The 25,569-nt window shown below is 47.6% G+C and overlaps 2 protein-coding genes across 3 annotated transcripts in view; one reads left to right on the top strand and one right to left on the bottom strand.

The window, feature by feature from the left end:
• Window positions 1-7,586: 7,586 nt before the first annotated feature.
• RPUSD1 (RNA pseudouridine synthase domain containing 1) lies at window positions 7,587-17,667 on the bottom strand. The gene is made up of 6 exons (XM_024212443.3): window positions 17,594-17,667; window positions 15,368-15,609; window positions 13,958-14,081; window positions 9,898-10,000; window positions 9,681-9,782; window positions 7,587-9,201 (listed from the first exon to the last, which is right to left on the bottom strand). Exons 2-6 carry the CDS (start codon window positions 15,547-15,549, stop codon window positions 8,801-8,803), a joined length of 912 nt encoding a protein of 303 aa, XP_024068211.2. The 5' UTR covers window positions 15,550-15,609; window positions 17,594-17,667; the 3' UTR covers window positions 7,587-8,800.
• Window positions 17,668-17,802: 135 nt separating this feature from the next.
• The window catches only part of CHTF18 (chromosome transmission fidelity factor 18), a 46,177-nt gene continuing 38,410 nt past the window's right edge, over window positions 17,803-25,569 (top strand). Inside the window, exons 1-8 of one of the 2 annotated variants that reach the window (XM_024212444.3) lie at window positions 17,803-17,959; window positions 18,614-18,889; window positions 19,486-19,639; window positions 20,377-20,575; window positions 20,726-20,815; window positions 22,253-22,305; window positions 24,101-24,245; window positions 24,991-25,203. In XM_024212444.3, the coding sequence (XP_024068212.2) occupies window positions 17,875-17,959; window positions 18,614-18,889; window positions 19,486-19,639; window positions 20,377-20,575; window positions 20,726-20,815; window positions 22,253-22,305; window positions 24,101-24,245; window positions 24,991-25,203 (1,215 nt within the window). In that variant the 5' untranslated portion in view covers window positions 17,803-17,874. The remainder of the gene's footprint in view (window positions 17,960-18,613; window positions 18,890-19,485; window positions 19,640-20,376; window positions 20,576-20,725; window positions 20,816-22,252; window positions 22,306-24,100; window positions 24,246-24,990; window positions 25,204-25,569) is intronic. The other variant, XM_024212445.3, reaches the window with a different exon arrangement.

Here is a 25,569-nt window from a genome sequence, read left to right on the forward strand (position 1 = left end):
AAGGGACATCAAACCTGCCCAACTGGTTCCCCTGAGGCAGCATGTTAGTCAATACCGGCATTTACGTTTCTGGTTTCTATTTTAGAATGATCTCCTGCAAAGATAGCTGCCTGGCAGAATGATTAGGCTACAGAAACCTGTTCGATGTGATATTATCTACAGGAAAAGGCCTTCGACTGCCTAAGGCTTGCAACCCGAGGTCAGGTCTAATATTGGGAACGAGAACACAGCACGGGGACCTTGACAGCTCATTGCTTACACGGCAGGCAGGGGCTTAAAGTGTGCATGATATTGAGTAGACATCAGTCAGCATAAACACAGCAGTCTTAACAAGGACCCCCTCACACTGCCATGTGCACCATCAGCCAAATGCTGAAGACCCTTCTAAAGATGAGTGCCCTTTCTGTATGTCAATGGGGAAATGGGGAAAAGCAAATGGTGGGTGAAAATGGAAAGTAAGGGGTCTGGACAGGGGGAATAGAAAATGTAATCAAACCCCCAAAGAGGTTGGGTTTGGATTGTAGGGAAAGGTTCTGGGACTGGGTCCTATTTTATCCCAGCTGCTTCTCCTGCTCTTATAGATAATCTGTTAGAAGATACCTAATCAAGACTTCCATCACAAAGGGGTCTGTGAAACCTGCATGAACCCTGAGCAATATGAATTAAACCCAGGAAACTACACTCCTTAGGGCCACTTCCCCCTGAATAAAGAACCTGGGATGTACCAAAAGCATTACATGTGAAAAAGGGTATTATGAATAACATCCCTCTCCGCAATTTCCTCCCTGAACTAGCTGAGCACAAATAAAACAAATCTCTCACCTCTCTATCTAGCTACCTATGGCATTTCCAGTGTGCCAATCACCACGTCTGTGCCCCCAACAGATGGTTAGTATGTTTAAATCCAAAGTTAGCTCGGTCTCATTTGGCTCAGGAGAATAATAAAATGCTGGTATTGTCAGTGGGACCATTCTGCCTACAGTGAAGTCTGTTTTTTACAGTAATAATATTAAAGGTTATTAGTGAACGAGGCATCATCCTCCAGGTGAGGTGACTGAACAGAGTGCTAGTCATTGAGGCAGAGCCTGATGGCTGCATATGTAACAAATCCGGAGGTAAGCTTCCAAACAGCTGCACCGGTAGGTACCTATCAAGATGTGGGCCAAGCAGACTCTTCAGAGATGCCCCAAGACAGCGAGTGCCACCTGTGTGGCAGGTTACTAAATAAGGGCCAATTTCTCCACTGCTGTAACTCCATTGACTTCAGTAGAGTTACCCCAGAAGGGCATTTGGCCTGTTGGGTTTAGAGCTATGGCCTACTCCTGCCTGGGAAAGGCAGGGGTGAGAAAGGGTTGAATTGCAGACGTTTGAGACGGGAATGGCCCCTGTTGGCAGAGCTGAGCAAATAACTCAGAGAGGACAACTGATGCGTCCAATTTCATCTCTTGCTCTGGGTTCTAATCCCGGTTTTGACGTTGACCTACTAGTGTATCACTTACTTTCTCCGAGACTCAGTTTCCCCATCGGTAAAATGGAGGGCTATTATTTGACAGCTTCACAGAGGCGTTGTGAGGCTTAACTCAATAGTGTTATAAAATGCTGTGTACGTGCAAAGTATTCAGAAACCTAGACAGTGGCATCTCTAAGCACAGGACTCAGGAGTTCTGGGCTCCCAGGCCTAGGCTCTGAGTCTAGGGAGACAAACACCTTCTCCTCCTCCTCCTCCTTCTCCTGGAATTCACAGTCACATTTCTTGTTGAAATATTGCATCAAAAGGAGCCTCTTGTTCTTTCGCTTCCCTGTGAAAAATTTCACCAACCCCCCCTTCACCGATAATATATGGTCTATAAGGTAAGGATTCTATGAAACCAACTAGTGGAAAGTTCCACACATGGCCACCAAAGGAATGGTTCCACCCCCAAACATGGCTGCAAGCTGTTTATAACACCCTGCTACCATCTGACTGTCCTTCGGCAGCCTGTGTGAAACAAGCTGGGGAAGTCTCAGTCCAATTTCCAAGGGACATGTTGCCAGGTTACTAAAAGCCCCATTGTCATTTGTCCCCCATCCTGACGGAATCAGCAAAGAGGCCCAGGACTGATTAGCTCTGAAGAATGATCCACTCCCAACCACTACCCCCCCTGCTCAATTGAAAAAAAGAGCAGTTTTTTAAAGGCAGATGCGGATGGGAGATTCGATCATCATCTAGTGACTGGGGGGCATTAATAGTGCCCTGCGCGTGTACAAAATTTGAGCCTGAATCCGTCCCCGACCCACGGATATCGGCAGATTTGCAGGGCTCTAGGCATTAAGGGCCTGAACGGTATTGTGAGCATGAGGTACAATGTAAATCCGTCAAAGAAACCAAAAATCACAGTTGGCATCTTTGCACCCAGTGCTTCCCATCTGGTGGGGTGGTGGGAAAACAATGCACTGGGATCTGCTCGTTAAATGCTTAGGGCCATTTTTCACCTCCCTGAGTGCCTGGCCTGGCTTTTTCTCATCGCAATTTGCTAACAGCTCTTTAACGATGAAGCCCATTTGTCCATCTTCCGCGCTCCAGTCGCTGCTGACCAGGAGGGCCTTCAAAAGCTTAGCACCGGCAGCTGCTATCGGTGGGATTTCCCGTGAGTGACTGATCTGAACTAAAGCCTGTGTTTTCATAGCAGGTTTGCCAGGTTGGCGTGAGCCGTTGGGAGACTCAAGATATTCCAGCCTGGCCAGTATGTGCTCATTCCTCCTGGCTTGTCTGGCCTTCCTTGATACTGCAAACAATTGCTCTGCCTTCCACGGTCACTAGGCTGCACACGGCCCTGCAGCCGGTTGCACGGGGTTTAATCAAGGACTTGCGGGGGGGGGTGTGTGTGTGTGAATCTCCTGTCACTTACTATTGTAACCCCACTGGTATCAAAACCAGTTTCTAAAGCACTCAAAGGAACCTTGGTTTGAACGTGCTTCGGCTGCTCAGTGTAGATGGGATCAGTGTAGACGGGATCAAACGTCATTTGGAAAAATTTCAAAGCCAAACCAGTTCTAGATTGGTTCAAGCGAATGCAGGCCAAGCGCCTGTGTGGAGAGGGCCAGAGAACTAGGAGGGACCTGCTGTTGCAAGAAGGCTGACAAGGTCGGGCTCGGACTGCTGAGGTCACATTTCAGGCATTCTGAGTGTTAGGAGCAGCCTGGGCAATGCAATGCAATGCAATGCAATGGGTGTGTGTGTGTGTGTGTGTGCGCAGAGAGCGAGAACATTCCTGCTGCCCCCTCACTCAGAGCAAGGGGCCGACGCTCTGCTCTGACGCATGGAAATAGCATCCTAGACGCACGGTGACTCATCCGAGCTCGTGTCTGAACAAGGAGAACATGAAGTTTGATGGGCTAGACTCACCCTCCAGCTCCACCTCCAAAGAACCCATGAAGCTCAAGAGCAGGTTGGGGAGGGCATGTTCCTTCCCCGCCTGTCGCTGGCCTGAGTCTAGGTGACCGGGTTAGGCAAATCACAAAGACGGTCAAAAGTCTCGCTCTGTGTACATGATATGGGGGTATCTGGTTTCAGCTAGTGTGTGTGTGGAGGGGATGTGGGAGGAGGGTCGGATTTAGGCCATGAATACAGGTAAGAGAATAACTAGGGAAGATTATCAAGTATCAGGGGGTAGCCGTGTTAGACTGTATCCACAAAAACAACAAGGAGTCCGGTAGCACCTTAAAGACTAACAGATTTATTTGAGCATAAGCTTTCGTTTTTAACCCACGAAAGCTTATGCCCAAATAAATCTGTTAGTCTTTAAGGTGCCACCGGACTCCTTGTTGTTTTTTTAGGGAAGATTATGGAGACAGTAACTGGGCTGCAATGAACAAAGCACCCCTTTAAACTATGCTTCATTCTTACTTTTCCCTCCAAGATCATCATGGAGGGAATGGTTTATCTCCCTAAGGTCCTTATCTGACCTTCATCACTGGAGGCCTCCCAATTTTAATGAATGCATCCTCACAACTCCCCTGTAAGGAAGGGTAGTACTGCTACTATTACTCAGGTGGGGAACTGAGTCACAGAGCGACAACATGACTTGTCCCAAGTTCACACAGGCAACCAGTGTGGGAGCATGGAATTGAACCTACCCACGGGACCCTCTTGGTGTTCCATAGAGTCCGTTCCTTTAGCAAAGAAAAGGAAACTTGTCTAGTAGCATTTGTAGAATGGAGATAATTCCTCATCAGGATACCGGGAGGAGCAGTGCAGAAAGCTTTGCCTTAATTTAAGGGCTAAGGACACTGGATATATATATTTTTTAATATGGCAGCATCCTTTTCATGCAACACCCTGTCTGTATGAATTAAACAGGCCATTGGTACAAACACGGTGCACACTTAGTGGTTTATTACAGGAATGTCCACAAATGCATTAACCATAAACAAGGATTATCCTGAGGTTTACAAAATGTCACAAAATACTCCCACAAAAACTACCCACACCACATTATAAATATATAAATAGATCAACTTAAGGCTCCTAACAAATTACCCAAGGAAAGTAACCGTCAAATCTCTACCACATGATAAACACGAAGAGCAAACACTGTCCAACAGGGTTCCAGGGTGGAAGCAGTGTGAAAGCATTACTGCAAAATATATTTCTCAATCAACAATTCATAAAATTTCAGGAAAAAAATATTCATCTCTGATTCCTGCAACATTGGATAAAAGTGCAATACATAAAGTCTAAACCCTCTCGGGCATGCAGAGCAGACAGGGGATGCTGTGGTCTTTGCACCAACATTTGGTCCACAGGGTCCTGGATGGAATGTTTTCAAGACTTTAAACATTTGGGACAAGTTTCGTCCGTCAACCAGTGAACAAACACTAGGGTGCGCTCACCTAACCAGTGAGGTTGCCTGTACAATGGCTTAATTTCCTCTTTGCGTGTATGTGTGTGGGAGAGCGTGAGTTCTGGGTCATCACAGCGAAGACAAATTGAGATCTTCGTGGCCAACAGGCAGCCACGCTCCAATGTGAGCCAAATGGCTCACGCCACACCTGCCGATGCTGAGCTGGTAGGATCTATGCTGAGCATATCTCAGCTGGAAGACACTTTCTAAATCTCTTACAGGGTACAATTCACCCCAGCGTACGTGCCCTGCACCAGGCCTTGTGTTAAGAGCATAAAGTGTTGCCCAGGACTTTGTGTGTGATCTTTCCACCACAGTGAATTTCACCTTCCCACACTGATCAGGGAAGTCACTTACTCAGTATACTGGTGCTCATCATTGGCTTAGAGTTGAAGGAATCTCATCAGGCTACTTCCCAACAGGCTCCACTCCCTACACTTCCCCCATCACTGTGCGTATGTGTGACAAAGGTAGGTGAGACTGGGACCTTTGGTGCAGACATTACTGATAAGAGTCTTAGAGGTTTTGTCCACAGAACTTCTCATCCCTGATCCTCTACTTCCACAAATATTCTGTCCACCTCCAAACGGGCAGCTAACATTAGCCTGCATAGCAGCAGTATGTAACCTCCAGCCAGTAATGCTGATAAGCAGGACTGCCCTGAGCCAATGCTAATGCTATTCCGTGAATTGCTTCTCAAGATCATGATTCCTATGATCCTGCTTCAGCCAACTGATGCATGTCACGTCTTTTGACTAACACAATCTCCAGCAGTCTCTGGAGCAAGAGATATGTTCTTTACTGGATGAGGCTCTGTCTGCCTGGCAAAATACCAGCAGCTGAACTAGGATACTCAATGGGGAGGTTCAGGTACTAAAGCAAACCAAGCTAGAGTCTCTGCTTCCTGTAGCTACTAAAATTTGCTGAACACTTTGCTCCTAATGAATGTCCCTCAGGGTCAATTCACATTCATCGACCAGCTGATCACTGCTTCGGATATGAGTGGGAATAGTGTTGGGAAGAGCCATGAAAAATAATGACCCACCAGGTATTATCTGGCCCTAACTGCCTGCGACACACGCACAAAACATCAAGCAATAAAGTGCCAAACAGGAAGATTCTCCTAATCATGCATCAAAAGCTCTGATGATGAACTGTTATTTCAAAGACCCATTTCATGGCAATTCCATAGTTTCTGGAAGCTGCAGACACATACATGCATCCACTGGTGCAATGAGAGGTAATTCTATAAGACACAAACCCTCCTCCCGCTGGGTGTGTCAGTCTGAGCTACACATGCTCCAGAAGGAGAACATACCAGCTACAGTGCCGGAAACAAGCGAGCCTCCATGCATTACATTGGCAGCTGAGACTATACTGAGGACGTAGCAAATGGCGTCCATGGAAATAGGTGACGAGACCCATTCTGAGGGGCAAAACCCAAGCATGATTTAAGTGACCCTGCAGAATGTTTATGTTTCCATGTCCCGGGGAGAGCGGCGAAGTTCTTTTCATCTCCCAGTAGATATATTTGTCATCTGGGGGAACAGACAAGGTGGCTGAGGTACTATCTTTTACTCTGACCTTGAGAAAAGCTCTGTAGAAGCTCAAAAGCTTGTCTCTTTCGGAAGTTGGTCCAATAAAAGATATTCCCTCACCCCCTTTGCCTCTCTAATATCCTAGGATCGGCACGGCTATAACAACACTGAAACAGTGTGCACTGTCAGATGCACAATAGGCTGGGGATTAAGGGACCCTAAAGGCATGCACTGATATGACAGCTCAGTGCTTAGATACTAAGGTGACTGATGTGATATAAATAGCTAAGATACACAGGTCACAATAGATCTGAATGGGCTATCATGGTTTATTGTCCCAATAATCTATGATTGTCTCACAGAATTCCATTACAGTTTTAGTCCATTATTTTAAAACTACTGTTAAAAGCCGAAGGAGAAAATTAAAACACAAAAATGGTAAGTACAGCAACAATGAAGGTTTGAATGAGATTTGCAAAGCAAGGAAATTCTCGTTTAAAGCTTCCCTTCAACTCTTGACTCTCCTAAAACAGGGACACTGAGTCCCAGCCTTCCTTGCTATGGTTTGTGTGCACCAGCCCTTTAACATTCCTTTAGTTGTGTGTGTTTTTCCTCTAGTCTCACTGCTGAAGTCCTAAGACAATTTAAACAAATGGTCTGTGATGCCTGAGACTGCCTATGGCACCATCTACTGGTGAAAGCCAGGCAGTGCCCTGTCACAGGCATTAGGAGAACAAGAACAGGAGTACTTGTGGCACCTTAGAGACTAAGGGTATGTCTACACTACGGGATTAATCTGAATTTAGATAATTCGAATTTGGGAAACAGGTTGTATAAATTCGATTGTGCGCGGCCACACTAAGCACATTAATTCTGTTTTTAACCACATTAATTCGGTGGTGTGCGGCCACACTACCCCATTAATTTAACCACAGTAATTCGGTGGTGTGCGGCCACACTAACCCTAATTCGAATTAACAAAATCGATTTAGGCGCTACTCCGCTCGTCGAGGTGGAGTACAGAAATTGATTTTAAGTGCCCTTTAATTCGAATTAACTGGCTCTGTAGTGTGGACGGGTGAAGGGTTAATTCGGATTAACGCAGCTAAATCCGAATTAAAGTCGTAGTTTAGACCAGGCCAAACAAATTTATTAGTCTCTAAGGTGCCACAAGTACTCCTGTTCTTTTTGCGGATACAGACTAACACGGCTGCTACTCTGATAGGAGAACAAGGTGAGTCTCATGAATTTATTTAGAGTTGTGTTCTCCTGCTGAGAATTGCCTGGAATGCCCATTTTTAGTCATAGCAGGAGTGACATGTGCATCTCCAGGCAAGAGGAGGCTCTTAGAAAAGGAGCATATAAGTAAAGGGTGTAATAAAATCTCACCACCTGTAGGAAAAAGTTTTGGGGTGTTGGATATTTTTAATCTGCTACTGGTGCCAATGTACTAGAAGTGTGATGTTACAAACCTCTGAGACCGACAGCACTGCAGAACTGCTAAAGGACTGTATCCCGTGTCAAATTTCCTTAGAAAGTTTAAAATTCATTAGTAGTCATCAATTTAAAACCTTTTAAAAATATAAATGGTCTAAATGCAGACTTGGGAAAGGTAGTGAGTCCTACACTCCAATTAAAGGACCCTCCCAGCAGCTCTGTTTTAACTGGGGATTACCCACATTGGGATTTATTGGCAAAGCACATGGCTGGTTGGCATGACTCTCATCCTTTCAGTCGGAGCAATGCAAAATGCTGCAGGATATTTCTTCATGCCCTGCACAGGAAGACAGCAATAGCTAATAGGACTCAGTGAGTGGACATGATCACGCAGTAGGCGGGAATGGGGAAGTGAAAGCAGATCCAAAGATTCCACCCAGAAAGGCTTAAGGGCCCCACCTTCTCTCCTCCATTACTGATTCCCTTTAAATTGATTGTATCTTGGCAATGTTTTAGTACTCCAGGTTTGAAAGGAGCTCCACCATTCTCTGCAGGAGCGTCATACATGGATCAGCTCTGCTGACGCCCACCCAGCAGCTTAGCGCTAATACAAAGGTGCAGTCCACCGGGGCTTCTGCCTCATTTCTGATGGGGTGCATGACATTCAAATCCCACAGCTGAGTTGCAGAACAAGGAAAAGTGCATCCAGTGGTGGGGTGGAGCTTGACTCATGAAAAACAAAATCCTACTTGATGCTAAAATAAGTCAAATTTCAGACCCGGAAATGAACCCTTGGAGGATTCATTCTAAGATAGCTCGGCATAAAAAAGTGCTGACGCGGAGGCGGCGTTGGGTCCTGGGCGGGGGAAGGGGGGTTGTCTGTCATGTCCCACAGTGAGCAAATGGAATATTGGGTTTGAAATGCACAGCAACAGCAGCATCTCATGCCAAGGCCCACTCCGCCAACCACTGCTCACACTTGGTTCGTTCTTCCTCTCTCTCCAGGGTCTTGGTTTTGCTCGGCATCTCCTCTCCTCCACTACTAAGCAATGCTTCCTGGTTCCTCTCCTCTTCCTCTGCCCGGATAGTCTTGTCCTTCAGTTCCTGGATCATCTCATCCAGCTGCTGCACAACATGGTGAGGGACCCAGTTGCTATCCAGAGAGGTCAGAAAGGGGTCAGGGGCACTCACCTCAATCAGTTCCTTCCTGGTAGGGATCCGCAGGTAGTAAGCATGGAGCATCATTCTGTACGGGTTACTGTCCTTCTTAAAGCTGTACGTGAAGTCTCCCACTATGGGGTGTCCAGCAGCACTGCAGTGAACCCGGAGCTGGTGCGTCCGGCCTAAATGGAACATGGGAATGAAAGCGTAAAGGGCACAGAGTTCAAACACTGACACTGAATCCCTGGCTCTTGACGCCCGTGCTGTTGGGAGAGAATGCATCATACTTTTTGACCTTTGGAGACCCGGGCTCAAGACCCAATTTAGGTCATGACTGACAATGAGTTTGACTTTCATTTCATCCTAGCCCCTAAATGCTTCTGGTCCACAGTGCAGAACCAAATCACAACAGTGGAGAAAAGGCCCAGGACTGCAAATGCCAGATGACTGGGGTTTCTCCCTGCAGGACATCCTGCTCCTTCCCTCTAGCTCTCTTGCCTCAGAGAGACTCTCAATATTTTAGCTGATGAGACCCACCCAGCACCACTGTCAGGGTGAGTCAGCAGAAAAGCTCTGCACCCTACTCAAGGCCCTATGGCCTGGCTCCCCCAACATAAGAAACAGTGCCATGCTGGGGTTGCCTCAGCCCTCCAGCACTTACCCGTCAGTGGCTGTAGAAGCACTTTAGTTACAGGGTCACCACTGTATGAACCATGCTCAAGGACGCTTAGCTCTGACTGGCAAGGCTTTGGATTTTCACAGCCTAAAAAAAAGATGGGAAATAGGATTTCAGCCATATCCATCATAGCTGCCCGTCTCGTGAGACAAACAATCATGAGAACGGTGCAAGGAAAGGTCTGATCTATGAGCAGGCTTACCTTCTGTCCCTTCAATACACATCATGTGGGTCATGCCTTCTGTCGTGTTCTTCCCTATGGCATAACGGATCGTCATTCTGCTTTCGCTCACGTGGCCCCTGACCTGCAGCACAGAAGTTAGTTAGTTAGTTAGTTAACGGGACAAACCAACCCCTGAAACTCAGATCAGAACAATTCCAGGTCACTGAAAAAAAACAAAACCCAGTAATAAATTGCAATTTAACAAACTTGGACCCTCTTCTGGGCCATCAACTCTGGGCACAACTGTTCCCCCAAGAAAACGGAAAGTCGACACAAAAATCACGCTCACACAGAAGAAGGCAAAGTCCCAGCCCCAAAGAGCTTCTGATCTAAGGTTTCGATCCTGGAACTGACAGTGTGCACGCAGACCACTGCATCTCTGTAGAGCCCATTGGTCTCCAATGAATCTACCGTGTGCTGGCACTTTCAGAATCAGAACCTGAGTACCCGATTCTAAATGTCAGTGGCTGCAGCATCCGTCTGTTAATACGACACAGAAAATACAGTTCAGATACATGATTCGCACAAAGAATACCCACTCTGAAAGCAGTACTAATATAGCCACGTATAGACACACTCACATATATACAGTATATATAAAATCTTGGGTGGGTTATCATCGAGACTTTTAACACCTGCAACATTAACAGTGGGTATCAATAATTATCTCCAGAAACACCAATAGCACTTCCTAAGATGCCTCTGTGAGGAAATGGTTTGACATCCCTCAGTTCTGCTGGACAAATTGATTCTGTCTCAGAAGCGATGCCAAGTGACATTTACTCAACGCATGTTCGTTTTCTCCTGCGACACCATCCAAATGTCACTGATAATAAGCCGTTTGTCTGCAATTGGCTCTGAATTAATAACTCGGCCAGATTGCTAGGCAGATGATTCCCCTCAGCTCAGATCTATAAACACAAAACCCTATTCACACAACGGGTGTCTCTGAAACATCTGGGGCTAACAACAGCCAATAGAGGGAAAGGATTTTCTTGCTCAGCTATGAAAAAGGGACATTGCATACACTATAATTACACAGGAGCACTGGAGCTGATCTCTCTATGGCATTTCTTTCACTCCTGTCTCCCTACTCTCTATTCATATTTTAAGCATATGGTTAAATCACATTGACTTCAAAGTTAGACACGTGCTTAAATGCTTTGGTGAGTCAGGATATAAGCACTAATTACCATCTTTTTTCAAGTGTGCTCGCCGTTGTCATTAAAAAGCAGAGATTAGAAACATTTCATGAAAACCGAAGTTCAAAAGAGAATAACACCCACGAGCACAGGAAATCACACACGGTTATCCTCAGCTACTAAGACGAAGGAATCCTTGTATTTAAGGAATTCAACAATCTTGGCGTATTCCCCCCACCCCAACCCGGCTGCCTTCACTCAAGATTGCTTCAGAACCAAATTGTTCTGATCTCTGCAGACTTATGTCAGCTCGTACATCAAAGATGACTGGCATATTTATACCGACTGATTTTCAACGCTGATTTAATCATGCCACAGGTTTTACTGTAGAGCTGCACATGAAGGGAAGTACTTAAATCTCCTCAGATATGAAGCAAACAGTACAATCGGGCTTTACCTATTGTTCGGTGAATTAAGCTAGGTAGGAACAATGGAACTACCAAACTCCTTGACTAATGCGTGAAACCTTCACTCCTGGGTTACCTTTAAAGCCAATTACCTGCAAGTCCAGACCCTCACAATACTACAGGGATTTTCCTTATTTGGTGCCAGTGAAAGGGGACGGATTGACAGACCTGGAAGGCACTCTTCTCCATATGCAGGAACGGTACAGCATGCACATTGCCAGTGCAGATAACATCATCTCACCAACGGCTGGCACAGATCACTTCTATTGGTGATCAGACTCCAGTCCATTTGATCCTTCGCTTGCCTGGTCAGAGTACCACCACGGGGACTGCTGACGGAGTGGTTTACTCTATTGAGACCCACTGGTGAGACCACAGTTGTCAGACGGTAATCACTTGGCAGTTACTACCAAGATGGGCTGGACTGAAATTGTTGGACTAGGGAGGAAAGGATCTAGGTCCCATTGCAAATCCTCTAACCACCTACTCTCCTGGGCAATGCTGGATTTTACATGCTCAACGTGGGGCATGTTTTAAGACGGCTCCTCCGTGAGCTAGCTCTAATCTCATTACCAGGACATATGAGTCCCATGCAACATTACTGGGTGAGGTTCTCTGGCCAGCAGTTGTGCAGGAGGTCAGACAAGGTGATTGTATATGGCCATTCTGGCCTTTAAAAACCCTGCAAACCTATGAATCTATTAATCTTCTTCAGCCTGTTGGTGGCAGAAGCCCATGGGAAGCTGTGGAATAGATGTCTGTGCCTTCCAGAGAGGATGTCCAAGGGGCATGGAAGTTATATTAGACTGACAATCAACCCCTGTAGATCACTCCATCCCGTTCTTCTGGGGATGAAATGGAACAGCCACCTGCAGCTTTATAACCTGGCACTTCCCAATACAAGCCCCGGGCATTGCTGCAACAAACACGCACTTTGCATATGCACAAACTCTGGCTAGTCTCCTGCCCATCTGTTTGGCTGGCACAACACCTGCTCTCAGATCGTACTGTCTGCCATTGGCCCCAAGTACCAAGAATTGGTTGGTTTCAACAGGAAACCGTCACGACCCTGCCAGCGCCACATCTCCTCAGGGAAAGCCCTGTTCAGGACCAGCATCATGTGCCTCCACTTATGTAGAAACACACAATACAGAAAAAGGGCACAGCTCATGGTCCCTTGCCGCCTAGAGAGCTGGTGCCACAGTGCGTGCTTGGAAAATTCACACTAGGAGGGTCAACGTGAACGTTGTACAACAAGAAATAATGGCCTGCCTGCTGGCAATTGCACCTCAACCAAAAGCCAGCAGGGATTTTATCTGACCACGCTACGCAAATTGCTCTGCAAAGGGCAGAATACTAGGCATTCAACAGCAAGGTCTGGGATCCTCCAGGGGCAGAGACTTGGCACACCCAAGGAAGAGCCCTAGTGACATGATCAGTGACAGACTAAAAAAAACTCTCCCAAAACTAAATCTGATTATATATCTCCTGGGCACAATTGGCCCTGGGGTCAGGAGATTAATGCAGACAGGTCCCAGGGAAACCATCATGATCCACAGCCTAGAAAAAAGCTGATCGTGGGCAGCCCCAAGCACCACTGTGTGCCTGTCTTTTTGGGCTGATGCTGGTCAGGTTCTGAGAACACTCCCCCTTTGTGTGCGACAGGCATTGCTCTGAGCATGCTCAGGGATGTAAACCTGACGTTGTTAGATGCATAGCTGGATAGCAGGGGTGAAGGCGGGGAGAGGTGTTCCTCTGTTCTCGTCATGGCGGCAGCAGTAATCACCATGTTAAGAGAGACGGAGGGGCGAGGACAGTCCGTGGGCCGAGGATCCAGGGCCAAAATCGAAGGAAAGGACAGGCCCATTGTAACAACTAGCCCCGTTCTCCAATAAACACGCGCTGACCTGTACAGCGCAAACAGCTGCAGAGACAAAAAGTTCCATTAACTCAAGACATGAAACACGTAGCCTGGTCAGACTCTGATTGGCAAGTACGGAGCTAGGCTCAACCTCTGCATCGGTTTTTCCTTTCTGAGACCCTTCGTCCGGAAATGCTGCTCTTGCTGGGGAGATTCCACAGCCCCTAGAAGGAAGGGTCAGAGAAAGCAGTGTGGGCCCTGAAACCTGGAGCGAATAGGAAGGGGGGGGATTAGAATGTTTAAAAATTAAGTCAGTCCCCGATCTTACTCTCAGGTGTTAGCCGAGCCTTATGGTTTAGTTCTAGCGCCTCATCACCGGTGCTGCTGCTGAACAGCTGTGAGCCAGATGTGCCTTCAGAATCCCAACCTTCACCAAAAATGGCTGAGGACACACCACTGGTTTATACGCCTTGGAGAGTAACACTGCCATTAAAAGGGCAGGATGCAATGAATGGTGGCCGAGAGGACATGGACCATGACAGAGCCCATGCAGAGGGGGCTACGCTTACCAGAGCGAGGTAGGCCTTGGTCACCATCCGTTCCTTAAAACACTTGTACGCGCTACCGGCAGCCGCTTTATTGAGAGCAACGCAGAGGGCCCCACTGGTGGAAAAGTCTAGCTGATGGCAAAACCTAGGAGAGATAGATAGTGCAAGGGAGGGTCAGAAATGCCCTCCTTGGGATTCTGAAAAGCCACAGCTGGCTCTTTCACCCATACAGCAGGAGTCTGGCATAATGGTTTAAATGCGGGACACTGAGTTTTGGGTGCCTAACTCCCATAGGCTACTTTGAAAATCCCACCCTAAAAGGCCAACCTATGGTGCTCGGGTACATCTAAGTACATGCTGGATCTTGGCCCAAGCTCAGGCCCACACCAAGAGCTTGTAGTCCAGATCTGCCCAGCTCTGAAGATGCAAAGCCTTATGTAAGTGCTCAGCATACTCTCAAGACAACCCATTCTTAAAGGGACACTGGCAACTTGAATTTGCTTTTACCGAAATAGTTACAGATAATCCCCGTTGCTGGTAGAGCACCATTTCAATGGGACGTCTTGTAGTTTATTTATCTAAAGTAATTGTAAGTGCTTTTATTCTCGGTTCGGTTTTTCTGTAGTGCCCATTATCGCAGTACACCTCTACCCCGATATAACGCGACCCGATATAACACGAATTCGGATATAACGCGATAAAGCAGCGCTCCGGGCGGGAGGGGAGAGGCTGCGCACTCCAGCGGATCAAAGCAAGTTCGATATAACGCGGTTTCACCTATAACGCGGTAAGATTTTTTTGGCTCACGAGGACAGCGTTATATCGAGGTAGAGGTGTATCTAGGGCAAACTGCTCAGAGAATGGAGGCTTTCCACTGAGACGGAGCCCCGCTAAAGTCAAGGGGATTCCGAATGGCCCAGCAGTCAGCCAACCTGGAGCAGTTTGCAGTCGGGATCTCAGTACTTAGGCCTTTATCCTCAAAGGCGCGTAACTTCTAATGATTTCAGTGGGAGTTAGGCGCCTAAATACCATTGAGGATCTGGGCTCCAGTGGATAATTTAGATCCTCCAAGCACTGTCTGTGTGCGATGGATTCTGCTCTTTGCCGGTCCCAGGTTTCAGGAGCGATTCTAGCTTTACCTTCTCCCTCTTCCCCATGCTCCTTGCTTTCTTGGCTCCCGTTACAGTGGGACACGGTCGCATCTTGGAGCATGTCCTGAAGTTGGCCAGGTTTTGGTTCAGACGAATCTGCTCTGATAGCTCATTTCAAAGTCAACTGCCCTGGCCTGTGAACGTTTCATCCCTGGCTCTCTAGGTCCCAGTCTTGCAAGCTGCATGTTCCTGGAATATCGCAGCTGTCTCGGCGAGGACGTGCACTGGGATAACATCTCTGTCGAGCTGAGATGAACGTTGCCCTTCCGTGCTCACTTACCTGAAGCCATAATACGTGTCTGGGTCAGCCAGCTCTGGGAAACGGTACTTCAGCTGGCTCTGCAGGGTCAGCTTCTCATACCACATCTTGCTGTCGATGCGAACATCCCAGTGCTTGTTGACCACAATGAAGTCAGAGCTCTGGTACAGGATGGACAAGTTATCAATGCTGCCCGGCTCCATGGCCCTTTGAAGGGAAGTAAGCGCTCCACCTCGGGAGTGTGCTCTTTCGTTTATAAAATCCTTAAAAACAAAACAAAACAAAGCATCAGAATTGATCAAACATACACTGGACTGCTGGGATGCGGTGCAGAAGCTCCACACCTCCCTTCGTCCACCCTCTTCGATTGTTTGTTACACCCACCTGATGTGTCTTCTCATAGAAAGACAGCAAGCTCCTTGTGTTAATACAGCAACAATCACAATGGGACCCTGATTGGGGCACTATCGCAACACGGGTAATTAATAATAGTGAGTGCACCCGCCTGTTGTGGGATGTACAGCGATGTGGTGATGTTAATGGATTCCCCACTTCCAGCTGTGTACAAAGGGCAGTGAACCCTCTCACTTCTACTCTCTATGCAACATTTGGGAGTCACAATGCGGTTGTACAGCGCCTAGCACAATGGGGTCCTCGTCCTTGGCTGGGGCTCCTAGATGCTACCACAATACAAAAATTTATAATAATGAGTGCACCCATCTGACGTGGGATTGACAACGAACACACTCTGGGGGGCAGATGAACTTCAGACAGGCTTTTCCACTCGCCATGATTGAAAGGATGCTGCCAACTCAGACTAGGCCCAAAATTTAGATGATGTAAAGCAAAGCTTCTACATAACCCAACAGAAATGTTACTGTGCTATTAAAAAATGTATAATCCATGGGAAAAAGTCATTCAGAAATATATATGTGCCGATCTATTTATATCCCTGTATTGGCTGAAACTGAAAAACTGCAGCCCTAAAAACAAAAGTGAACGTCACTTCATTGATCAAGTTGTGAGCAATGCAAAATGTAAACAAAACCCATCCAGAGTGAAAGGTTTTAAAATCCATTCAATTATAACCTAAGGCTGTGTCTTTGTACTACAGAAAGGAATTGCTGGCACCTGAATCAGTGTTGGCAGTAATATAGGCAACGAATGGTTTATTTAGAATAGATGATTTTAAATTGGACAGCGTGCATTTAACGTCAGAAACCAGTGCAATGGGAACGCAACACACGTTGTGCATCACATATTGACTTTTTTAAATCCCCTGCTGTTCAGGCTGAATGACTGACGATGGAAAAGATTCCACCCGCTAACCCAGCCATCACCTCCAGGGCACAATACAAGACTGTCCCCTATACAGTATCTTCTCCTGGGGGGAGGGATAGCTCAGTGGTTTGAGCATTGGCCTGCTAAACCCAGGGTTGTGAGTTCAATCCTTGAGGGGGCCATTTAGGGATCTGGGCCAAAAATCAGTACTTGGTCCTGCTAGTGAAAGCAGGGGGCTGGACTTGATGACCTTTCAAGGTCTATTCCAGTTCTAGGAGATGGATATCTCCATTATTATTATAGTCTGAGCGCCTGTCAAAAACCAGGCTTGCTTTGGTAGCAGGCAGCATCCAACGATGTACAGCAGGAGAAAAGAAGGACGCAGGCCCCAGCTGTTGTTGGTACCCACATCCCGTTGTGGCCCCCAGGTAACAACCCCCTTCATCCACCGCTTCTTGTCACTGACCCCTCCCCACGGCAGAAGCGCCAGCGAGGGGTGGTTATTCATGGATGATGATGAACGTGCCAGCGGCAGCCCTTAGCCTAGTCAGCGCGTCCTCCTCCCGCCCCGAGCCGGACTTCGGAGCAACTTGGGGGGTGGGATAGCTCAGTGGTTTGAGCATTGGCCTGCTAAACCCAGGGTTGTGAGTTCAATCCTTGAGGGGACCACTTGGGGATCTGGGGCCAAATCAGTACTTGGTCCTGCTAGTGAAGGCAGGGGGCTGGACTCCATGACCTTTCAAGGTCCCTTCCAGTTCTAGGAGATGGATATCTCCATTATTATTATTAACTTCTTCTTGAGACAACAGCGCCAGCTGCAAGAACCGCGCAAGCAAAGGGGGGACGGTCCCTGCACGGGACAGAAGTGAGGGAATTCATGCAACCCCCTCCCCCCCTTTTCGCGCTGGCCCGGGGGGTTCCCCTGCCTCCAGCCCCCACCCCCGAAATGCACCGGGCGCCACCGACCTGCAGCTGCCGCTGCCCTGCGCCCGGGGCTGGCGGAAAGGCGCCGCGGCTACATTGTTTCCAGCCGGGAGCCACACGAGACAGGGCCGCGGCGCGTGAAGGGCGAGGCAGCCAATCAGCGGCTGGCGAGGCGGCGGGATGGAACGTTACCCGGAAGGGCCTGCGCGGCGCGCGCGCGCGCCCGGCTTCCAGTTGCAAGGGCAGCCCGGGCCGGCGGCGGTGCAAGGCTGGTGCGTGGGGTGCAGGGCCCCGGGAGGGGAGCGGAGCTCGGGGCCGGGCTCATGGAGGAGCCGGAGCTGTATGGCGTTGAAGATGAGTTCGATCAGCAGTTTGCAGACGAGCTGGAGGTGCTGGCAGAGCTGGAAGGTGGGGGGCGCTGTGTGTGTCCAAAAGCAGCTGTTGGTTTGTTTGTAGTGTGTTGCAATCATGCTTGCACGGGGGGGAGGGAAATCTCCCCCCCCCTCTGGTCTCTGGCAGAGCTGAGTTCAGGATGGCAAAGCCGGGGCTGCCCAGTGTATCAGGCGCTTCAGCCTTGATCCATCAACCACTTGCCCCAGGAAGGGGTTTCTCGTGTTGTGGCGGTTACCTAATGTCCTTGTACATCGTGTTGGTCTTGGATGTTGACTACGCTCCCTGCAGGCGTTAAACTTGAGGGACAATGAATCTTATCCGAGGGTTTTACGTGCGAATCATGCGCGTGGTCCATTTCGTCATACAATCGCCAATCCTGAGGTTCCATCTCCCTGGGGCAAGCAACCAGGTTTAAAGTTGCTTGGAGCTGGACTGACCTGGAACGTGGCTTGACCAGCAAATGTCGATGGAACCCAGTTGGATTTTAAAAGAAACCTGTTCAAGCTCAGCTGGCTACAGGACGGGTTTAGTGCTATGCCTGCTGGCTGGCTGGTGTTGCAGTCTGGCTTGGCATCTCCTCTGCTAAAATCAGGCTTATTCATGGCCGCTCCCCCCATGCAGATGGGGTCACATCGTATCGCTGTCATTTAAAAAAAATATCTTTTTCAGATGTCCCATCTCAGCCATCGGCCCCCAAAGTGTCCCAGCTCCGAAGCAGAAAGCAGACATTTGAAGAAGCTATAACAGCCGGGGATGTGGTTAAGGACTCTGCCGCTCTAAAGTGCCAGCCAGGCCAGGAAAAGGACTCTCAACACCAGACAAATGCCGTGGAGAGCACTGGAGAGGCTAACCCTAAGAAGCGGCATCTAGAGTGTATTCTGCATGAATCCGAGGAGGAGGAGTGTTCGGAGAGCTTGCCCCCTCACCAGCCTCCTGCTGTGCTCAGTATGTTTTGGAAATGCTCTTTGGTTACATGTAGGCCAAGGCCCTTTTGTGCCTCCCTTTGCCTCCACTTGGTGCTGTACCTTAAATGCTCTTCTTAGGTGCTGATCCCCTTTGCAGCTCAGGCTATTGGCGTGATGCTGGATTGGCCAGTTTGTCATGTTTGTTCTAATCTAGAGGGTAAAGCGGACGCCTGCCACCCGCCTCCCAAGCCCATGTTCCTCTTTGAGGCAACTGATGTTCATTTCTCAGAGTGTCCCAAAGGTGGGCACTGGGCAGGCCATTTCACTGAAAAGTTTACTGTATGGAATCTCTCTAATTCAGGAAACATTAGTGTGTGTCCTAGCAGGACGATCTTGGAAACTTGGGCTTCCGGCTTCCGTTCCTGTCAATCTTGTTGACTCTTTGGGCAAGTCAGTTTGCCTTACTGTGCCTCAGTTGCCTGTCTGTTAAAAGGGGATACAAGGGGATATGAAGCTCTGTTCACTAATGCTTATAAAGTGCATTGAGATCCTTGGATGAAAGGAGTTGTATTAGCAATCTGTAAATACCCTGCTTTGATCGACATTCCCTCCCCCACTTCCCTTTGTGTCGAACAGCTCCTAAGCCAAAGCGACGAAGACTTGAAGCCGTTAAGAAGCTGAATTTTGGTGTGGAGGACAAATTGGCCTCTCCTGATTTCCCCCAGGATGACATTACCCCGCCTCCTTCTCCCGGGGACTGCTCCAAACCGCAGAGTGCCAGGTTAACAGGGTTTGAATCCCTTTCTCATTATTTTGTCATTGTTGTGAGGAAGGCCCTTGACAGTCAGTAATTTTAAATCTTGGAGCTAAACTTATGCAGTAAATTAAAGGTCTTTGGAAGCTTGGGGTCAGATGTCCATTTAGGTTACAAGGGAAAACTATGTGGGTGGCTTTATCCTAGTCTCTTTTTGTGTCCACTTCACAGAACTAACAGCACAGGCAGTTTCTGCTCAGGAGAGACCCCTCACTATCTAAACCTTTATACCATACTCATTGCAGTGATATTTGAGTGCCTTTCTTGGGCATGTCAGGAGCAGAGGTCAGGTTCAGGGGCTTTGACAGGGAGGGAAGAGAAGGACTGGGGAGTCACGTTTGAGGGTCAGCAGAGTGGTGTATGGAGGGGACTGTAATATCAGGACAGAAACTGCAGGTGACTAGACTACAAAGTGCTGCAGACCAGCATGTAGGTACATTGGCAGAGCTGTGTGGAGGGCGCCCAGTACTAGAATAGTTGGGAATGCTGCCTGGCAGGCTTTGTGTGGATGACAGAGCTTGGTTGGGGGGAGTTTGCACAGCATTTTCCTGCTTGTATTTGTTGCCATTTTCTGGTGACTTTGGCCCATGAAATCTGATTTTGGGTGTATTAGATTCTAATGTTTCGGTTTTGAAGCAAGTTTTGGTACATTGAGTTTAGCCTGCTGGGAATGTGATTTCATGGGCACTTTCTCTTGTGTTCCTGTGTTAAAGGAGTCCAAAGTTTGTGAGCCCAGATAGCCTGGAAGTGAGCGACATGGTTCCACTGCGCATGACGCCACCCCCTGAAAAGGACCCGAAACGGGTTCTCAAGCGCCCGCCCATCCTGGAGGACTATGTCAATGTGACTTCTGCTGATGGCACCAGAGTCTTCATGGTTCTGAAGGAAGATCACTCCAGAATTGGAGTGGAGGTAAGATCTGGCAACTGGAGACCGGGTTGGGTAGGTTTGTTTTGTGGCCTCCAACGTAGTGTTGGAAGCTGAGTACTCTAGAGTCTCTTGCTAAGGGTGAAATATGAACCTGTGCTTTGTAAATACTAGTGCAGTCTCTGATCTTTACAGCTCCCCGACTCTCTGGGCTGGAACGCACAAAGACCACTTCATTTACTGGGGGTTCCTTTTTCCTACCTGAAGGAGCAAGTGTCTGAAGAGGTATGGTACCCAATTCCTATTTCTAGCTCTTCCTCTCAGCTAGCAATTGATATTTCTAGGGTCAGGCATCAACGACCTGAATTCTCAAGTGTTTGTTAATTCTGGGAGCCTCGTTCTTTAGTTTCGATACAGCTTAAGCTCCTGCAGTTCTGACTGTAGTTTGTAGAACCTGTGAAAGAATTAAGCTATTGGCGTGACAAGCTGGGTACCCAGAATTAGCAGACACACCTGAAAATCAAGGTTCCAGATGTTCTGAAGTATCGCCAGCAGCTGCATTTTTCTGATCTGCTGCTTGCTTCCCATTTGAGGGTAGAAGTTAGAGATGGAAAAAGACTGGGATAACATTTCCAAAAGAATGTAAGTGACTTAGAGCCAAAGTCCTTTTGGCTTTCAGTGAAAATTAGTCTCCTAAATTCCTAAGTCACTTTTCAAAATGGGATTTAGTTGCTTAAATGCTTTTGAAAATGTCACCCCTAGTAAATTTATTCCCTGTATCATGTTCTTAAGTGCTTTGCCCACTTAACATGAATCAAATAATGTGTGAGATGGCTTCCCCCACTTCCCTTTGAGTCTGTTCTGTTGGACTAACCCTTCTCCCTCCTTTCCCGTATGAAACGTTTGGTTTCCAGGCATGGCTCCGTATCGCTTACCATCAACAAAGCAGATCCTTAAGGGGCGTGGTCTCCATGCAGAACGAGCGCCATGCAAATCGATCTCTAGCTAGGTCTTTAAGACGGTCTGGCTGGATGGCCAGTCTCTGTCCATCACTGGTGATCCAAGGTTTCATTGGTCACTTTCACCTCAGTGGCAGAAAGGCTCTTGGCCGTTTCAGCTACCAAGACAATTGACCAGATTGTCGCAGGTGCTCCCGCTTCAGTGTAAACTCCCGCAGAATGTGACCGCACCAGCCCCAGAGGGACCATATAGATTATATCCAGCATCAAATTTACATGATTCGTTTTTCTTACTTGTGTGGATAGAACACTGAGATCAAGACGAGCTAGGAGAGGGTAGCACTCTTTAAATTAGCTTTTTTTTGTATATGGTAGTTCGGAAAACCTGGTTCTTCAGAATTAGCCAGACGGCCTTCTTGAGGAACATACGGTGTTTGAGAGCCCAGCCTCATTCATACTTGTACCAAAGGACCCATCAGGTGCACACAGATTGTTTTATTGCAAGTACAGACAGAGACATTTCGAAAATGTAGCCTTAAATATCGTGTCCCTGAACAGCCAGGTCTGGGGAATGCCCACCAGGGGAAGTGACGTATTTTAATATATGGATTTTAATTCTTGGAATAAAGCAAAAAAAGTCATCTCAACATAACCTCCTTGCCACCCTGCTAGGCAAAGAGCATTAGTTATGAAATCCTTGCTATGTCGCCAGACGTGTATTAGAGCAATTCTGACCCCCATCGCACCCCTGTTTGTTTTTAAGCGTCGGAGGCGAGTTTTGGAGGCATCGCAGCGGCTGACCGAAATATTAAACAGGTGGGTCATTTGGGCAATTCTCCTTCTGTCCTTGTAGCATCTACTGCCAGGGTTCTCACACATCACTCTCTGGTGCCGCTTCCATCGCCGCAGTGAGGCTTCTGTTGGGATTCAGCCACTGACGCTGCCTGCTCATTGGAGCCTGCTCCAGGGTGTTCCTTTAAGTCGAAGAATGGCCTTGTGGTCCAGGGCATGAACTGGAAGTCAGGAGATCTGAGTACAATTCCCAGCTCTGCCACAGATTTCCTTGGGCAAGTCACTTAATCATGCCATGCCTCTGTTCCCCATCCGTAACACAATAATCCTTTTCCACCGGTGGTTTGCCTCTCATGTCTATGGAGACTGTGAGCCCTTTGAGGCAGGGACGGTCTCTTACTACGTATATGTACAGCAGCTAGCGCAGTGGGACCCTGATCTCAGATGAGGCCTCCAGGTGTTACTATGATAATGTTTCCAGTGGGGTCCAGCAGGCATGTATTCTTGGCCCGATGCTATTCAAGATTTTTATCAATGACCTGGAAGGAAACATAAAATCATCACCAATAACTGCAGATGACACAAAAATTGGGGGCATGGTAAATAATGAAGAGGGCGGGTCACTGATACAGAGCGATCCGGATCGCTTGGTAAGCTGGGCGCATGCACACAATACGCATTTTAGTATAGCTGTATGTAAATGAATCCACCTAGGAACAAAGAACGTAGGCCATACCTACAGGATGGGGGACTGTCTCCCGGGCAGCAGTGACTCTGAAAATAATTTGGGGATGGGGCTGGATAATCAGCTGAACATGAGCTCTCAGTGCGATGCTCTGACCAAAAGAACTAATGTGATCCTGGGATGCATCAACAGGGTAATCTCCAGTAAGATTAGAGCAGTTATTTTACCTCTGTATTTGGCACTGGTGTGACCGCTGCTGGAATCCCGTGCTACAAAACTGCCGTGCAAATGCCTGTTCTCACTTTCTGGTGACATTGAAAACAAGAAGAGGGCAGCATTATCTCCTGTAAATGGAAACCAACTTGTTTGTCTGAGCGATTGGCTGAACAAGAAGAAGGACTGAGTGGACTTGTAGGCTCTGAAGTTTTACATTGTTTTGTTTTTGAGTGCAGTTATGTAACAAAAAAAAATCTACATTTGTAAGTTGCACTTTCACGACAAAGCGATTGCACTACAGTACTTGTATGAGGTGAATTGAAAAATACTATTTCCTCTGTTTCTCATTTTTACAGTGCAAATATTTATAATCAAAAATAATATACACTTTGATTTCAATTACAACACAGAATACAATATATATGAAAAAGTAGAAAGACATCCAAAATATTTAATAAATTTCAATTGGTATTCTATTGTTTAACAGTGCGATTAAAACGGCGATTAATCGCGATTAATTTTTTTGAGTTAATTGTGTGAGTTAACTGCGATTAATGGACAGCCCTAAAAAATACCCAAACCCCATTACCTCTATTTATCCAGTGCAGTCTGTGATCTTTTGAAAAACCTCAACACTGGCTAGGCAGCAGTTGCTCAATGGGCTCGTATGGACCTTCCATGACCTGGGGCAGTTAGCTCTCCCTTCACCGCATTTCTCTAACTGCTCAGGTGCCTGGATTAAGTTAGCTGGATTTAGGATCTCTTCTGTCCTTTAAGTGTTGGATGTTTTGAACCTAGGCTAGTGTTTATATTTCTATGATGACTATTGCCTGATCTTTCCGTGGGCTCTAGTACAGGCTCTCATGGGATGGGCACTTTGTGCTCTGAGGTTTTTAATCTCTGCCTTGTTTCCTGCAGTCACCTCCATGGAGAGGCTGGAAATGAGACCTCAGAGCCTAACGAGGAAACAGACGGTGCTGACGATGAGGACGAATCTGCCCTGCATTGCCTGTGGGTCGACAGATTTACTCCTAGACACTACACAGAGCTGCTCAGTGATGATGTAAGATCCCTATATAAAGTAGACCGAGGGGTTTTTTGATGATAGTTCTTTAATCCTGGGGGTTTCTGGTGCCAAATTATTGTTGTTTGTGTTATAGCAGCTCCTGGAAACCCCAGCTGAGATCAGGGCCCCATTGTGCTAGACGGCGTTCATAGACCTAGTGAGAGACGGTCCCTGCCCCAAAGAACCTAGCATTTAAGTGGCCAAGCGAGGCAAAGGGTGGGAGGGAAAACAGGCGCAGAGGTGGGAAGGGACAGGCCTAGGGTCACCCAGCAGGCCAGTGACAGAGTTGCTCATACAACACAGGTCTCCTGATTCCTGATCCAGTGCTGGGCCTGCTAGATGGTGCTTGCACCTCCAAACCCAGATGGCATCTTCCATTCAAGAAGATTAAAATGTCATATGCCTGAGTTAGTTAATTATATCCATGTATTGGGGGACACACACAGAGTGCGTGTGTATTCTGGGGTCGAGGTTGGGCTGGGGATAAATCCCTATGGCCTCCTGAAGGCTCGAGTCTGATCTGCTCAACTGTGGTGGTTTCATGTGTGCACGCAGAAAAGAACCTCCAACCGAGATCTGTGCGGTCCATAAACAGTAGCTTTTTAAGCTCCAGAGGAGGATGCTTTCAGCTCTGTACGGGGGAGTCTCTCTTGCACATGTCTGTTTCTCATTTTCTGCTCAGGCAGATCCTTCAAGCGCCTTTGATTATTTATCCTGCCCCCTTTCCTCCTCTGTCGTTCAGTACACAAATCGCTGCCTTCTGAAATGGCTGAAGCTGTGGGACGTGGTGGTTTTCGGGAAGGAAAAACCCGTGAAGAAAGCGAAGCCGAGCGCTGACGCCCGCCCTCCATTCAAACAGCCCAAGGAGCAGCAGAACAAATGGAGAAGTAAGGCACAATTCACAGAAGAGATTCTGGAGGCTGAGCTGGATCAACACAAGAGACCCAAATACAAGGTGCGGATTAGCAGCTTGGCCCCTCCTCTTCCAGCACGACCCTGAGAAATTTGGATTTACTTTTTAGAATTTAAGTGAATTCTTGGGGTTTTCCTGTCAACTGCTGCTTGCCCTTGCATTTTGCAAGTTTAAAAAGTGGGATCGCGGCTGGGGTGAAAGGAGATTGTTCCAAGCACAGGCAGATTAAATGTGCTAGCTTCAACTCGGCGTGCTTGTCCTGTAGTTCATTCTTGTCTTCTGAAAATCACCTCCACTAGAGGGTGACATTACATACACTTAAGCAGGCACGATTCCTTCCAGCAGAGGGCAGTGCTGCACATCATAGGAGGATGAAATCATACACTCAGTTTATGATTTTATCAGCTT

Source organism: Terrapene carolina, unplaced genomic scaffold, assembly GCF_002925995.2.
Source record: "Terrapene carolina triunguis isolate 2854851 unplaced genomic scaffold, T_m_triunguis-2.0 Scaffold93, whole genome shotgun sequence".
NCBI lineage: Eukaryota > Metazoa > Chordata > Testudines > Emydidae > Terrapene > Terrapene triunguis.

Excerpts from the sequence above, each read along its gene's own strand:
- RPUSD1 (XM_024212443.3), bottom strand. The coding sequence starts at position 15,549 with ATGGAGCCGGGCAGCATTGATAACTTGTCCATCCTGTACCAGAGCTCT. Across the intron at positions 14,082-15,367 it reads GACACGTATTATGGCTTCAG|GTTTTGCCATCAGCTAGACT; the intron begins GTAAGTGAGCAC and ends TATCTCTCCTAG. Across the intron at positions 9,783-9,897 it reads GTGTATTGAAGGGACAGAAG|GCTGTGAAAATCCAAAGCCT; the intron begins GTAAGCCTGCTC and ends TCTTTTTTTTAG.